The 11,282-nt window shown below is 45.3% G+C and overlaps 1 protein-coding gene across 1 annotated transcript in view; it reads left to right on the top strand.

The window, feature by feature from the left end:
* The first annotated feature begins 1,179 nt into the window (after nucleotides 1-1,179).
* Nucleotides 1,180-11,282, top strand: part of htatip2 (HIV-1 Tat interactive protein 2) — a 32,024-nt gene continuing 21,921 nt past the window's right edge. Inside the window, exons 1-2 of the mRNA XM_068046507.1 lie at nucleotides 1,180-1,406; nucleotides 10,354-10,543. Of these exons, the coding sequence (XP_067902608.1) occupies nucleotides 1,282-1,406; nucleotides 10,354-10,543 (315 nt within the window). The 5' untranslated portion in view covers nucleotides 1,180-1,281. The remainder of the gene's footprint in view (nucleotides 1,407-10,353; nucleotides 10,544-11,282) is intronic.

Raw genomic sequence — 11,282 nt, 5'->3', positions numbered from 1 at the left:
GCCTCAATAATCTATTATTCCAAAGTGCCATGTTACTGGAAGGAGACTTCTGACAGGTCTGCTTTGGATCTGCTTGAAATTTACTCACTTTGACATGCGGCAGAGCCACATGTCAGGACCAACCTATTCTGTTCTGATTGAGAAAGGGACTTATTTGCTTTAGGGCTTCTCTGTCACTTGCAGACAATTCTAAAATTCAGTCAATGATAATTTGTTATTCAGCAACATCTCATAAAAGAACAATTTAAAACATTTATTTCTATTGGAAGATTTACTTGTGTTTAAAATATCGTTTGTTTATTAAACACACTCACCAGAGAAAAGTATCAACAGAAGTCAACACTTCAATGTGTTAAAGGCTGGACTGGTTTGTGTAACTTGCAAGGACAGACTAGGTAGCTCTAACTACCACAGCAGCAAATCTTTTCCCTGTTAGCAATTAAACGGCTTAATCGCTATAGCAGCTTTATTATTTGCTTTTATCCAAATGCAGTAGTGGGGAAATAATTGGAAGAAGTGTGGCAAAATACCACTCCTGAAGAGTAAATCTATAATTATGAACAACGTTAATCTCCCATAAAAGGTACAGAATGAAGGATTGAACAGTAATCAAATACCAATGTTGTGGCTTTCAATTATTTAAAATAGATTTCTTGTAATTAATGCTCATATTATTCCTCTGCATTTGAACTTTGTGTAACAAAACTATACTTGGAAGAACTTGCAGCCTGAGCCATATGGAGACTGGAAGAAGGCTTACAAAATACATGAATTACCCTCATGAACAGAATGGCAGTGTTATTATATGAGTAGAAAAGTTTCTGATAAATGTAGTTTTGGGTCACTGGCATAGACTTTTTATTTAAAAGTCCAGTGATACCTCTAGTTGGGCTTCTTACAATGAATTCTTGTGAAAAATATTGACCAAAAAATGCTCAATTGAAGATGATAGAGTCAGCGGTTGCAGTTCCCCAGCGGTGTGTCCACCAGGAGAGTGCAGAGCGGGGAACAATCGGCCAGGGAGGGGAAGAAGTCGCCCGAAGGTGGGGGAAAGCCAACACAGGGGCTGGACACCCGATGACACTTCACCGCGCATGCGCCAGACCAGGCGTGGATACGCGATGACGTATACGCTACGCGACGATGTCATCTCGCGCGTGCGCTTCTTAGTCTGGGCAAGACGTCGGCTGCGCTAATGCGCAGCTGGGAGGACTCTGATGACGTTGGCGAGCTGCTGCGTTGTCAGGCGTCCCTTTGCTAATTAATACCTTAAAGAGGGTGATGAAAGTTCCTGGAGTCAGTGCCTTTAATGTGGTGGTGATCTTACTGAGTATTTTGGTGCTTTCTTTAGCATATTTGCTGTACCAGCTGGAGAACTCGGATTCAGGGACTCTGCCCTTTTCCAGGTAAAACAGGCTCAGTGACTGCTTTCGATTTTTTACTGGGTTGCAGTGCTGTGTCTAAATTCTTTTTTAAAGATTGCAATGGATCTGTTTTATAAAGACCAATCACTTGATAAATATAACTATTTCTCAAGGACTCATGTGGGCCAGTAGAAACCAAACCAACCCTTTCAGATTTTCTCTTATGGCAGGGAGTTGCTGTAGTAGCTTCTGGGTGTGGCTCGAAGCTGCAACTTAACCTGTCCAGTAATTCAGCTGGTGAATGTGGTAGTTTACCTGGACACTGCTTAGTACTGAACCAGCACGTTCCCACAACAGCAACAACTTATATTTATCTTCTTCTTCTTTGGCCTCCTTGTCTCAGGAGACAATGGGTAAAGGCCTAGAGATGGTCAGTGGTTTGTGGAGCAGCACCTGGAGTGGCTATAAAGGCCAATTCTAGAGTGACAGACACTTTCACAGGCACTTTCACGTGGCCAAGCCATCTCAAGTGCCGCTGGTTCAGTAGGGTGTATAAGCTGGGGATGTTGGCCGCCTCGAGGACTTCTGTGTTGGAGATGCGGTCCTGCCACCTGATGCCAAGGATTCTCCGGAGGCAGCGAAGATGGAATGAATTGAGACATCGCTCTTGGCTGACATACAAAGAACAGTACAGCACAGGAACAGGCCATTCAGCCCTCCAAGCCTGCGCCGATCTTGACGCCTGCCTAAACTAAAACCTTCTGCACTTCCGGGGCCCATATCCCTCTATTCCCTTCCTATTCATGTATTTGTCAAGATGTCTCTTAAACGTCGCTATCGTATCTGTTTCCACCACCTCCCCCGGCAGCAAGTTCCAGGCACTCACCACCCTCTGTGCAAAGAACCTGCCTCGCACATCCCCTCTAAACTTTGCCCCGTTGCACCTTAAACCTATGTCCCCTAGTAACTGACTCTTCCACCCTGGGAAAAAGCTTCTGACTATCCACTCTGTCCATGCCGCTCATAACTTTGTAAACCTCTATCATGTCGCCCCTCCACCTCCGTCGTTCCAGTGAAAACAATCTGAGTTTATCCAACCTCTGCTCATAGCTAATGCCCTCCAGACTAGGCAACACCCTGGTAAACCTCTTCTGTACCCTCTCCAAAGCCTCCACGTCCTTCTGGTAGTGTGGCGACCAGAATTGCACGCAATATTCCAAGTGTGGCCTAACTAAGGTTCTGTACAGCTGCAACATGACTTGCCAATTTTTATACTCTATGCCCCGACCGATGAAGGCAAGCATGCTGTATGCCTTCTTGACTACCTTATCCACCTGCGTTGCCACTTTCAGTGACTTGTGGTCCTCTACGCCCAGATCTCTCTGCCTGTCAATACTCCTAAGGGTTCTGCCATTTACTGTATACCTCCCACCTGCATTAGACCTTCCAAAATGCACTACCTCACATTTGTCCGGACTAAACTCCATCTACCATTTCTCCGCCCAAGTCTCCAACCGAACTGTATCCTCTGAAAATCCTCATCATTATCCGCAACTCCACCAACCTTTGTGTCGTCCGCAAACTTACTAATCAGACCAGCTACATTTTCCTCCAAATCATTTATATATACTACAAACAGCAAAGGTCCCAGCACTGATCCCTGCGGAACACCACTAGTCACCTCCCTCCATTCAGGAAAAACACCCTTCCACTGATACCCTCTGTCTTGTATGACCGAGCCAGTTCTGTATCCATCTTGCCAGCTCACTTCGGATCCCGTGACTTCACCTTTTGTACCAGTGTGCCATGCAGGACCTTGTCAAAGGCATTACTAAAGTCCATATAGATAACATCCACTGCCCTTCCTTCATCAATCATCTTCGTCACTTTCTCAAAAAACTCAATCAAATTAGTAAGACACGACCTCCCCTTCACAAAACCATGCTGTCTCTCGCTAATAAGTTTGTTTGTTTCCAAATGGGAGTAAATCCTGTCCCGAAGAATCCTCTCCAACAGTTTCCCTAGCACTGATGTAAGGCTCACCGGCCTATAATTTCCTGGATTATCCTTGCTACTCTTTTTAAACAAAGGAACAACATTGGCTGTTCTCCAGTCCTCTGGGACCTCACCTGTGACCAATGAGGATGCAAAGATTTCTGTCAAGGCCCAAGCAATTTCTTCCCTTACCTCCCTCAGTATTCTAGGGTAGATCCCATCAGGCCCTGGGGACTTATCTACCTTAATGCTTTGCAAGACACCCAACACCACCTCCTTTTTGATAATGAGATGACTGAGACTATCTGCACTCACTTCCCTAGGCTCATCATCCACCAAGTCCTTCTCTTTGGTGAATACTGATGCAAAGTACTCATTTAGCACCTCGCCCATTTCCTCTGGCTCCACACATAGATTCCCATCTCTGTCCTTGAGTGGGCCAACCCTTTCCCTGGTTACCCTTTTGCTCTTTATATACGTATAAAAAGCCTTGGGATTTTCCTTAATCCTGTTTGCCAATGACTTTTCATGACCCCTTTTAGCCTTCCTAACTCCTTGCTTAAGTTGCTTCCTACTGTCTTTATATTCCTCAAGTGCTTCGTCTGTTCCTAGCCTTCCAGCCCTTACGAATGCTTCCTTTTTCTTTTTGACTAGGCTCACAATATCCCGTGTTATCCAAGCTTCCCGAAACTTGCCAAACTTATCCTTCTTCCTCACAGGAACATGCTGGTCCTGGATTCTAATCAATTGACGTTTGAAAGACTACCACATGTCAGATGTTGATTTACCCTCAAACAGCCGCCCTCAATCTAAATTCTTCAGTTCCTGCCTAATATTGTTATAATTAGCCTTCCCCCAATTTAGCACCTTCACCCGAGGACTACTCTTATCCTTATCCACAAGTACCTTAAAACTTATGGAATTATGGTCACTGTTCCCGAAATGCTCCCCCACTGAAACTTTGACCACCTGGCCGGGCTCATTCCCCAATACCAGGTCCAGAATGGCCCCATCCCTAGTTGGACTATCTACATACCGTTTCAGGAAGCCCTCCTGGATGCTGCTCACAATTTCTGCCCCATCCAAGCCCCTAGCACTAAGTGAGTCCCAGTCAATATAGGGGAAGTTAAAATCACCCACGACCACAACCCTGTTACCTTTACATCTTTCCAAAATCTGTCTACATATCTGCTCCTGTACTTCCCGGTGGCTGTTGGGAGGCCTGTAGTAAACCCCCAACATCGTGACTGTACCCTTCCTATTCCTGAGCTCCACCCATATTGCCTCGCTGCACAACCCCTCCGAGGTGTCCTCCCGCAGTACAGCTGTGATATTTTCCTTGACAAGTAATGCAACCCCCCCACCCCTTTTACATCCTCCTCTATCCTGCCTGAAGCTTCTAAATCCTGTAACATTTAGCTGCCAATCCTGCCCTTCCCTCAACCAAGTCTCTGTAATAGCAGCAACATCATATTTCCAAGTACTAATCCAAGCTCTAAGTTCATCTTCCTTACCTGTTATACTTCTCGCATTGAAACAAATGCACTTCAGACCACCAGTCCCGCTGTGCTCAGCAACATCTCCCTGCCTGCTCTTCCTCTTGGTCCTACTGACCTTATTTACTATGTCTTCCTCATTTATTTCACTAGCTGTCCTACTGCTCTGGTTCCCACCCCCCTGCCACACCAGTTTAAACCCTCCCGAGTGACACTAGCAAACCTCGCAGCCAGTATATTTGTGCCCCTCCAGTTTAGATGCAACCCGTCCTTCTTGTACAGGTCTCATCTGTCCCTGAAGAGATCTCAATGATCCAGATATCTGAAACCCTCCCTTCTACACCAGCTGTTCAGCCACGTGTTTAGCTGCACTATCTTCCTGTTTCTAGCCTCACTGGCACGTGGCACAGGGAGTAAGACCGAGATTACAACCCTAGAGGTCCTGCCTTTTAACTTTCTACCTAACTCCCTAAACTCCCCCTGCAGGACCTTGTCACTCTTCCTGCCTATGTCGTTGGTACCGATGTGTACCACAATGTCTGGCTGTTCACCCTCCCCGTTCACCCTCCCCCTTCAGAATGCCCCCTGTCCGTTCAGAGATATCCTTGACCCTGGCACCAGGGAGGCAACATACCATCCTGGAGTCTCTTTCACGTCCACAGAAGTGCCTATCTGTGCCCCTGACTATAGAGTCCCCTATAACTATTGCCCTTCTGCGCTTTGTCCCTCCCTGCTGAACAACAGTGCCAGCCGTGGTGCCACTGCTCTGGCTGTTGCTGTTTTCCCCTGTTAGGCCATCCCCCCCCAACAGTATCCAAAACGGTATACTTGTTAGAGAGGGGGATAGCCACAGGGGATTCCTGCACTGACTGCCTGCCCCTTCTAGCGGTCACCCATCTATCTGCCTGCACTTTGGGTGTAACCACTTCTCTAAAACTCCTGTCTATGACGCGTTCTGCCACCTGCATGCTCCGAAGTGCATCCAGTTGCCGCTCCAACCGATCCATGCGGTCTGTGAGGAGCTGCAACTGGGTACACTTCCTGCAGATGTAGTCATCCGGAACGCTGGAAGCGTCACGGACTTCCCACATCTCACTGGTGAGGCATTTCACCCCTCTGACTGACATTTCTAGCACTAATTAATAAATTAATTTAAGATAAATAAATACTTATTAAATTCTTACTAAATTATGATAAACTTAACTATATGGTCCCTGGTGCTAGATTCCTACTATAAATACTAAATGCTATCTAAATACAGTAATCTCCTCCCTCTGGTTTTGTTACTCTACTTATTAATTAGTTCATTAGGGTTTTAATCAATTTTTATCAATGTTTTATTTTCAAATTCGGTACAGATTCCCTACCAGCCAATCAGGTCACAGCTTTCCTGTGACGTCACTTTTTCAGTGTTTTTTTTTACCAGAGGTAAGTTTTTTTTATACTTACCGGTCCGGAACTCTGCCCTCCGAGTCTTCTCCCTGAACATTGTCCAGGCCTCGCTGCCGTAGAGCAAGATACTGAGGACACAGGCTTGATACACTCGGACTTTTGTGTTCCGTGTCAGTGCACCATTTTCTCACACTCTCTTGGCCAGTCTGGACATAGCATTGGAAGCCTTTCCCATGCGCTTGTTGATTTCTACATCGAGAGACAGGTTACTGGTGATAGTTGAGCCTAGGTAGGTGAACTCTTGAACCACTTCCAGAGCGTGGTCACCGATATTGATGGATGGAGCATTTCTGACGTCCTGTCCCATGATGTTCGTTTTATTGAGGCTGATGGTTAGGCAAATTCGTTGCAGGCAGCCGCAAACCTGTCAATGAGACTCTGCAGACACTCTTCAGTGTGAGATGTTAATGCAGCATCGTCAGCAAAGAGGAGTTCCCTGATGAGGACTTTCCGTATTTTGGTCTTCGCTCTTAGATGGGCAAGGTTGAACAACCTGCCACCTGAACTTGTGTGGAGGAAAATTCCTTCTTCTGAAGACTTGAACGCATGTGAGAGCAGCAGGGAGAAGAAGATCACAAACAGTGTGGGTGCGAGAAAACAGCCCTGTTTCACACCACTCAGGATATTGTGAACTTATATTTATATAACGCTTTAAATGTAATGAAACGTCCCAAGGTGTTTTACAGGAGCATTATAAAACAAAAGCCACAAAAGGAGCTATTAGTCAGATGAACAAAAGCTTGATCAAAGAGGTTGGTTTTAAGGAGGAAAGTGAGCTGGAGAGGTGTAGGGAGGGCATTCCAGAGCTTGGGATGTAGGCAACTGAAGACGCGGCCACCACTGGTGGAGCGATTAAAATCAGGGATGCACAAGAGGCTAGAATTAGAGGAGCACAGATGTCTTGGAGGGTTATGGGACTAGAAGAGATAAGAGATAGGGAGGAGGCAAGGTCATGGAGAGATATTTGAAAACAAAGATGAGAATTTTAAAATCAAGACGTTCCTTGACTGGAAGCCAATGTAGGTCAGTGAGCACAGGGGTGCTGGGGAATGGAACTTGGTCTGACTTGACACTGGCAGTAGAGTTTCAGATGACCTCCAGTTCACGGGGAGTAGAATGTGGGAGAGCAGCCAGGATTGGTTTGGAATAGACAAGTTTAGAGGTAACAAAGGCATGAATGAGGGTTTCAGCAGCAATTGGGCTGAGATGGGGTGAAGTTGGGTGATGTTACAGTAGTGGAAATAAGTGGTCTTAGTGATGGCACAAATATGAGGTTAGAAGCTCATTTTGGGGTCAAATGTGACACCAAGGTTGTGAACAGACTGATTTAATCTGAGACTGTTGCCAGGGTGAAGAATGGAGTCGGTAGCTTAGGAACAGAGTTTGGAGCGGGGTCTGAAAACAATGGCTTCAGTCTTCCCAATATTTAATTTGAGGAAATTTCTGCTCATCCAGCACTGGATGTCAGATAAGCAGTCTGATAATTTAGCAACAGTGGAGGAGTCGAGAGAAGTGGTGGTGAGGTCGAGCTGAGTGTCGTCAACATACATGTGAAAACTAATGTCATGCTTTCAGATGATGTCGTCGAGGGGCAGCATATAGATGAGAAATAGGAGGGAGCCAAGAAAAGATCCTTGGGGGACACCAGACGTAACAGTGCGGGTGTAGGAAGAGAAGCCATTGCAAGTGATTCTCTGGCTACGATTAAATAGAAACGAATGGAACCAGGTGAGCACAGTGCCACCCAGCTGGACAAAGTGGAGAGGGCTTGGAGGAGGATGGTGTGGTCAACCGTGACAAAGTCTGCAGACAGGTTGAGAAGGGAAAGTTTACCTTTGTCACAGTCACATAGGATGTCATTTGTGACTTTGATAAGAGTTGTTTTGGTACTGTGGCAGGGGTGAAAAGCTGATTGGAGGGATTCAAACGTGGAGTTCTGGGAAAGATGGGAACAGACATCAACACATTCAAGGACTTTGAAGAGAAAAGTGAGGTTGGAGATGGGGAGGTAGTTTGCAAGGGTGGTGGGGTCAAGGGGTTTTTTTTTGAGACGAGGGTTGATGATGGCAGATTTAAAGGAGAGAGGGTCAATACCTGAAGAGAGAGAAGCGTTTACAGTTTTGGTTCTTCTCAAAGTCACAAATGACATTCTATAGGACAAAGATCAACTTTCCCTTGTCAAACTTCTCGACCTACCTACAGCCTTTGACACGGTTGACCATGTCATCCCCCTCCAACACCTCTCCGTCGTCCAGCTGTGTGGGACAGCACTTGCCTGGTTTTGTTCTTATCTGTCCAATCATAGCCAGAGAATCAGCTTCAGTGGTTTTTCTTCCTCCTCCTGTATTGCTAACTCTGGTGGCCCCTCGGTATCTATCCTCGGCCCCTTCCTATTTCTCATCTACATTCTGCCCCTTGGCGACATCAGTGAAAACAGTGTCAGTTTGCACATGAAGTAACTAAAAGTATACCTAAAGTGTGCACTACCTCACCACCTCGCTCGACCCTTCCATTGTCTCTAAATTGGCAGATTGCTTGTCTGACAGCAAGTACTGGATGAGCAGAAATCTCCTGCAACCAAATATTGGGAAGACTGAAGACATTGTCTTCTGTCCCTGCCACAAACTTTTCCCTCGGCACTGACTGTATCCGTTTCCCTGGCATTGACTGAGACTGAACCAGAGTGATGGCAACCGTGGTGTCGTATTTGACCCCAAGATTAACTTCTGACCACACGTCTGTACCATCGTCAAGACTGCCTACTTCCATCTCCATAACCACTCGTGACTCTGCCTATGCCTCAGTGAAACCTTCATCCATGCCTTTGTTACCCCTACGTTTGACTGCTTAACCACACTCCTGGCCGGCCTCTCACGTGAGATCATCCAACACTCTACTGCCCATGTCTTAACTCGCACCAAGTCCCATTCACCCATCACCCCTGCGCCTACTGACCTATGTTGGCTCCTGGTTGAGCAACATCTCGATTATAAAATGCTCACCCTTGTTTTCAGACCCCTCCACCCCAATCTTTCTCTAATCTCTTCCAGCCCTGTACCCCTACAAGATATCTGCAGTCCTCCAATTCTCGCCTCTTTAGCATCCCCAACTTTAATCACTCTACCATTGATTGCTGTGGCTTCAGCTGCCTCGGCCCTAAGTTCTGGAATTCCTTCCCTAAATGTCTCCTCCTCTTTACCTCTCTTCACTCCTTTAAGACGCTCTTTAAAACCTGCCTTTGTGACCAAGCTTTTGGTCATCTATCCTAATGTCTTGTTATGTAGCTCCGTGTCAAATTTTGTTTTGATGTCCCTTGGCACTTCAAAGGAAGGATGTTTTACTATGTTAAAGAACTGTATAAATTCAAGTTGTTGATGTTGGTAACCCTTGAATTGCTATCCAGGCTGCTCTTAAACATGAATTCCAAAGTTCTTTTTATGTGGATGCAGGGTTAGGGTATTTACAGCCTGCAGCAGCATGGTTCTAGTGTGTGTGTGTGTGTGTGTGTGTTTAAAACTGTGATAGTGCCCAGTGGGTAGGAAAGTCTATTGATATAGCATTGACTTTGGGAAGGGAAGGAACAGAAAGCCTCAACCCAAAGCTGTGTTTTTAATTTTAATGCTTGAATTGTTCAAATGCAGAAATAAGAACGGTTCCAAGGGTCTATCCTTGGTCTTTATTGAGTTAGCTGATGAGTAGCCATTGGTGGTAGTGTTAGGGCTTCAGCAAGGAAAACTCAGCCAATATTCCTGGTCCTGATCACTATCCAGTGATCTTGGCTGGAAGTGTGCCTCTGTGGGTAAGGCCAAGGTTTGGCAGTTCAATGGTGAAGAAATGGCCACTTAGGCACTAGCCTTCTGCCAGTATGTTTCCTATGCAACAATAGTCTAGCATGATCCATATTTTCAGAAGCGGTAAAGGGGAGAACAATTTGATATTATCTGCTGGCAGTGATCATCTTTACTAATCTGTTAATTTTTTTAAGCTATAGATTTTATAAAATCGCAAAGAAATAATTGCTTACCATTCATTGATTTTTTTTCCAGAATGACAGAGGATATAAATAATCTCCAAGAAATGTATAAGACACTAAATAAGTCTTGCTTCATTCTTGGAGCTTCAGGAGAGACAGGGAAAGTGCTGCTGAAGGAGGTTGTGAAAAGCCAGCTCTTCTCCAAAGTCACACTTATTGGCCGCAGAAAACTAACCTTTGAGGATGCAACTCTTGAGAATGTGGTAGGTTTTAATACAGGCTTGTCCAACATACAGCCCACGGGCCAGGATCTGGTGGCACACCACTCGTTACATCTTGCCAACCAGAAAATGACCCATTTATGCCTATTCTCTGTTTCCTGTTAGCTAGCCAATCTTCTATCCATGCCAATATGTTACTCCCTACACCATGAGCTTTTATTTTCTGCAATAACCTTTGATGTGGCACCTTATCAAATGCCTTCTGGAAATCTAAGTACAATACATCCGCCGGTTCCCCTTTATCCACAGCACATGTAACTCCCTCAAAGAACTCCAATAAATTGGTTAAACATGACTTCCCTTTCACAAAACCATGTTAACTCTGCCCGATTACCTTGAATTTTTCTAAATGCCCTGCTAGAACGTCTTTAATAATAGCTTCTAACATTTTCCCTAAGACAGATGTGAAGCTAACTGACCTGTAGTTTCCTGCTTTCTGTCTCCCTCCCTTTTTGAATAAACGAATGACATTCGCTATTTTCCAATCTAATGGAACCCTCCCCAAATTTAGGGAATTTTGGAAAATTAAAACTAATGCACCAACTATCTCACTAATCACTTCTTTTAACACCCGAGGATAAAGTCCATCAGGATCTGGGACTTGTCAGCCCACAGCTCCAACAATTTGTTCGGTACCACTTCCCTGCTGATTGTAATTTTCTTGAGTTCCTCCCTCCCTTCCATTTCCTGACTTACAGCTAATACTGGGATGTTACTTGTA

The sequence above is a fragment of the Heterodontus francisci genome, chromosome 14 (assembly GCF_036365525.1).
Source record: "Heterodontus francisci isolate sHetFra1 chromosome 14, sHetFra1.hap1, whole genome shotgun sequence".
Taxonomy (NCBI): Eukaryota; Metazoa; Chordata; class Chondrichthyes; order Heterodontiformes; family Heterodontidae; genus Heterodontus; species Heterodontus francisci.
The sequence above is the reverse complement of the archived record's forward strand: the minus strand, read 5'-3'. Positions and strand labels throughout refer to the sequence as shown.